Genomic DNA, 6000 nt, shown 5'->3' with positions numbered 1-6000 from the left:
AAGTATCAGACCTTGCTCTAATTACATGCATATTTTCATCGCACAATATTTAAAAATAAAACAAAACATTAACGCTGTTTAATTAATATAAAAAGTGTAACCTACATTCATTGATTTCAGAAGGGTAGGTTGCACCTCTAAGTATCACGTGACCAATGATTGAACTGATAACCGCCTCACACCACTGTGTTGTTCTCCGCATCATCTGCGGCCACGAATTGTTAACAGAATACAATACGAATTCGCAACCAGACTACTATACAAATAACTGAAAGCGGAGATATTGCACGGCGTGTGCAGGAAAATGGGCTCCCAAATACCACTCGTTTTAGCCTGGATTTTCACTATTTCGGTGACATTTTGCACTGCAGATATAGGTAAGACGCACTCTAAACCTTGTTAATATATGTTTATTGAAAGGCAAGTTTATAAATGTTTTTGAGGTCGTAGTTTGACTTCTTGATTTGTTGAACGGGATAGAGGAGAGCTCGTCCATCTCGCGTCGGGAAGTGATGCCTGGAATTTTCTACAGCTTCCCCACGGCCATCGGTTGGTCACCAGGCAAGCAATCACCGAAGGCCACCGGCCGTGTCTAAACATCAGCGCCATTAAAGCCAACTTTTTTGTTGTTTTTCACTGATTGTTGGTGGCGGTAGTACTCATGGTGGATGTCCCTCATGGTAATTTTTGCTGGAACTGGGAGAGATATTATTTGAAGAAAATTAACTTGGTCTTGCTCTCTTCTGAATCTAGCCCCACTTGTGTGGCCAAGGATAGCTGAATCCTTAGCCACACGGGAAAAGTTTCCGTATGGCGCCACCACTTTTTCATTTGATATGAAATAATATAGGAACTTATTTACCTGATTGATATATCCCTTTTTCTAAAAATGAGTGAAAAAGTGGTGGCGCCATGCGGAAAGTTATCCGCCACACGTCCACCCCATTTCCTCATGCAGCTAAGAAATAAAAAAATTCTTGTGCGCTATCTACGAGCCACCCGGCATTATAAACCGGCTGAATGTGTTTACATGACTCTTAGCTTGCTTTGTGTGTATTGAAAAGTGAAACAAATAAAATTTTAAAAAGAAATTTTTAACGATAACTTTGCTACCTTTCGCCGACTCTAATTTCATCGTTTCATGCACGGCGCAGCCATCTTGGAATATGCAAATCAACATGACGTCATTGGCCTGCCGAGCTGTGGGCTTGTGAGGGCGCGAATACAAATCAACGGCTGTTTTATGTGAACTAAGCTTGTGTACTTTTTCGTGAACTACGTAGCACGTGATCTGAGGTTATAAAACTGACAGATTTTTTTCTTAAATTTTAAACTGAAGGTTTGTAGATGATGTGAAAGGGTATTTATGAATGTTACTCATTAGTGGTGACCCAGTCTTAAACGTTCCGTTTCTTAAAAAAAAGCGTTGCAGGGTCTTTGCTGTGTGATAAAGGACCTTGCCTTCGCTGGCTTCAGCTTGCTTTTAAATATATATTTACAAACTCGTCACCGCTCTTTTATTCCCTTTTTAATAAAACTTTTACTTAAACCTGAAAATTTACAAAAATTCTCAAACATGACAATACTCCAGACACAGAAATTAAAAATTCACATAAAAGAATAATTTTTTTTATACAAGATAGTTTCATGCCAACATGCACCAATTTCTGCTATAAATTAACTTGATTTACAAAAAAGGGCAAAAACATCACACTAGTCACTAGTCATGCATGAGAAATGTGTCTGTGACTAACGGAAAACATGGGATAAGGACTCTGTATATCCTATGTACATGTCATAGAACTGCTTTAAAACACAAACAGTTAGCTAAGCACACAAAAACAATATAATGCTTATAAATTGTTAACAACCAAAGTACCACATCATAACTGGTATCCTGCTAATGTTGGCTTAGCAGAAAGTAGTTCAGCATTTTTAAGCATCTCAATTAGATTAGGCACAGTCCATGAATGGCCACCCTTTTCTGCTAAGCAAGGTATATATGCTAAGCTTCTTTGACCACTGCCCATTCAGATTCAACAGAAATGGACGACCCACCCAGTTTCTGTGATTCATATAAAAAACAAACCACAGTTTTGTTGTTGTTGACAAGAAGTTCAAGTAGTAAATGATTACTCAGACAAATATGTACAGAATGTTTGCTACTTTGATTACATCTGCTGGTTGGGTACTTGCAAATATATCCAAAGGATTATAAAAATAAATAAAAAACTCTTCTTTGTGGTTCTTTGTAAGTCCCCTCTTAAATTTGTATCAAGATTTTTTCAAAGGATACTGATAACACTAGTTTAAGAGTTTATAATTTGGCCTATTTATTTTAATTTAATATTTGGGTTTTAGTGGCAGACCAAATTGCAATGCAAATGATGTAAGATCTGACCTAGTTCTATTCAACAATGAAATTGTTATGAAATTGAAAAATAAAGTCACCAACCAAACCATGTATGAAGAAAACATAGAAATCAATGGTCTCGAAAGGGTTGACTGAATGTTAGAAATTGTTGAAAAAGGTCACATAATGTGGTTTCACAGTAGACTGTACCATCAACAGTGCAGATTTTAACGTCATTACAAGCAAAATTCTCATTGTGTCTGTATTTTATTAATAAGCTACACATGTACAGATTCCATTTAATAGGCCTACCTATAATCTACCTATAATACCTAGAGAACATTAGTAGTCACCTCTGTTGGTCAGCTTAACACATGCTTTTAATATCGGCCAACGTTTATTAATGTTAGCGCCCTGCCCATTTATCAATGCTTCATATTGTTTTCATTACGTGTACAATTTTATAGATGGAGACACATCTCTAATGGTGCGTGACAATGAGTACAGAAGAAAATGACATGCTACAAGTAATAGGATCTCATTGCTAATGTCTATTCTCAGACTGATATTATTACCACAATTGATTTTTGTCCCCGCTGTGTGTGTACACTGGATACAGTTTGCACAGTGTTTTAATTGTCAATTAAAGGGATGGTACTGTACACCATTGTTTTTTTTAAAGAAGGAACACATCAAAAAGGATGTTCACAATTGGAATGCATGCTGCCAGTGCTAGAATAAAAAAAAATATATAATAATATGTAAATTGAATTGAAACTCAGTTCTCCCCTGAAACACATAATTTCAGATAGAATTTAGAATGTTCACAGTACATGTTAGTTAGAGTGAGTGAGAGCCTAAATTTGTGGCGCTGTTTACCGCAGTAATACATGTGTATGGCTCTTAGAGTGCAGAATCTGAGGTCTCAAAGTCAAATTCGAGGAAAATTACTTCTTTCTCGAAAACCACACCACTTCAGAGGGAGCTGTTTCTCACAATGTTTTATACTACCAACCTTTCCCCATTACTCGTTACAAAGTAAAGTTTTATGCTAATAAATATTTTGAGTAATTACCAATAGTGTCCACTGCCTTTAATGCAATACCAAGCAGTTAACATTATGCCGGAGGTCATTTAAATCCAGCTATTTAAATCCTGCCGATAGTATGTACAGTTTTTCTTTATTCAACCCAAAGTGTTATGCTTCAGTTAAAATCGTCATGTTTTCCAACCCATGATAATTGTCCCACACAGCCACAGTAACGAGTTTCTGACTGACGGAAATGTATTTTGCATTTGACTTTTTCAAGCACAATTTCATTTGTTCAAATTTAAAGGTAGATTGTACAAATTATAAATGTCAAAAAGTATTCAACACACACAATTACATATCACAGGAAACAAACCACAGGATACAACATTTTTTATTGAAAACGAATTGAACAAAAGTAAAAAGTTGAAAAATGCGTCATCATCGTGACGTCTTCTAATGTCATCTTTATCTTTTTCTATCTGCAAAAATCCTAAGATGCCCTCCTTTGTGTACATCAAGTGATGCACGTGTTCGTTTATGGTCTCAAAGTCATCACGTCGTCCATCATTGATGTTAATTCGCATTCCTTTTCCCTCTCTCTGGGGGACTCCGTTTCTCCTAAGATTTAATTTCTAGGATTTTTTTTCTTCATCCCTCCCGACTGCGGGAATTTTAATCACACCCGAAGCAGGGTGCTGGCTGGATACTTTATGTATTAAAAAATATCTGGAAATGCTTTTATGCTCCCTGTGGGTAGATTTACCGTCCCGCCGCATGTCCCCGTAAAAAAGTAAAACAAGAGAGAAAAAAAGAAACAGAGTTTGGTAATCTGTTTGGCTTTTCAGTCTAATGTATTAATATTTATACTAATTAATTTTTTCCATAATCTGGATTAAGGTCAGGCATGTAAAGTTGTCTTAAATCTGTGTGCGTTGGGATTTGTCCTTGTTTGATCTTTTTAGTTCAGGCTGCACTCTGCTTAATTGCTTTAAAAAGACAAAACATAATTATGATCTTATATTATTCACTCTCCTGTGTTTGTTCATTTAATTTATGTGCGCTGCATCTTCGTCATACTTTTTTTATATGAAGGGGAGATGTTTTTCATGGATGGGACAAAAGCTTACAGTGCATTAGGCATGCTTGGTTTATAATGAATACACTTACTACTGTGTGTAAGTGCCATACATGTAACACATTTAGCCCTCGCCCTGGCCCAAGCCATTCCTGGCTTTGTCCATTTCTCATTTTGTTTTGATTGTTGATGTATTTGAACTGAATGAAAAATACCATTTCTCTTTTACAAATACTTTAGAGAAGGAGCACTGCCCTTTACCTTAATGAAAATATTCTCTTGAAAAACAGCAGAATACATTTTTAATGTACACAACTGCATGACTTAATTTATGATCTACAATAATGTTGTTAGCACTATGAGATGCCCTCTGGGTGTGAAAAGCGCTAAAATATAAAAAATGGTTATTATTTTATATACAAATAATGTTGCACTACAGTCTATCGTACAATTTGTACAAATGCAAGTTGTATTCGATCGATGATAATCATGATACGATGACAAATTTGTTTCATGTGCATTGTAATTCATGTTTTTCCAAAGTCTCACCTGGTGTACTCATTTCACTCCCTTCGTTATCAATTGGGTTATGTTAAAATTGAACACGGAAAAAAAAAGTGCAACCCCCCGGGGTGCGTTGCAGCTGTTATGACAAACGAGCTTACATCGTGTAAAAACCCTCTCAAACCCAGTAAAGTTTCCACTCATAGATTCTTGTCTGTAGAGATCCAAAGCTGCGATTATTCTGGTGAGTAGGTAGCGCAGCATTGCTGACTTGTGTACTGTACATCGCTCTTTGACTGGATAGGGAAAAGGATTGGAAGGGGGAAGGGGGCGAAAATAAAAGAAGAAGGTTATCCAACATGGTTAAAGATGACACATATTTTTATCTCTCTACATTAGGTTTTATTTTCCCAGACCTGGAATTTCATCTTTGGGAGGGCAAGGCCATTTTCATTTTGCAAAGGGCACTTCCATTGGGAAATCTTGAGGTCTTTGGGAAACTTGTTGAAGGGGCACCAAGGCAGTGTACTTCCAATGCATTCAAGAAGCATCAGGCCTAGCATATGAACTGTCATTTACATGATTTTCTTAATTGTCAGGCCTCACATCAAGCGTGTTGGATCAATGGCTATATGCATTTGAATTAAACTGAATGTTTGGTGCTGGCAGGGCTGTTTATTTCTGCTTATTCAGACCAGTAGTTCTCACAGCACCAGGCCAAATCTCTTCTATTAATACTCGACCTCTTGAAAGTTCACAGGGAATGTTTTTCTATTGATCTCAGGGGATTTTTACACACCATCTATTTTTCTGCTCACCCATCCAGTAATGTACATGTCTGGCTGATATGACCTGAAATGTTTCATGCATGCAACATTTTAGGTTTAACAGCTTATTTCCAGAGGCCGGTTTTTTTAAGCCACTTTTCATGGCTGCCGTTTTTGGTGGTTGCAAATTTATTGAACTTAAAGCAAGCTCGCCATTTACCAACAAATATTTTACTGCCAAATCTTTGCAGTGTTCATTTTGAGCCTT

The 6000-nt window shown here is 36.8% G+C and overlaps 1 protein-coding gene across 1 annotated transcript in view; it reads left to right on the top strand.

Annotated features, from left to right (window-relative positions):
- The first annotated feature begins 280 nt into the window (after nucleotides 1-280).
- LOC139936994 (neurexin-4-like) overlaps nucleotides 281-6000 on the top strand; it is a 61324-nt gene continuing 55604 nt past the window's right edge. The window contains exon 1 of the mRNA XM_071931909.1: nucleotides 281-377. Coding sequence (XP_071788010.1) covers nucleotides 305-377 — 73 coding nt within the window. The 5' untranslated portion in view covers nucleotides 281-304. The remainder of the gene's footprint in view (nucleotides 378-6000) is intronic.

Source organism: Asterias amurensis, chromosome 5 (genome assembly GCF_032118995.1).
Source record: "Asterias amurensis chromosome 5, ASM3211899v1".
NCBI classification, from domain to species: Eukaryota; Metazoa; Echinodermata; class Asteroidea; order Forcipulatida; family Asteriidae; genus Asterias; species Asterias amurensis.
This window is presented reverse-complemented; position numbering and strand designations above follow the sequence as displayed.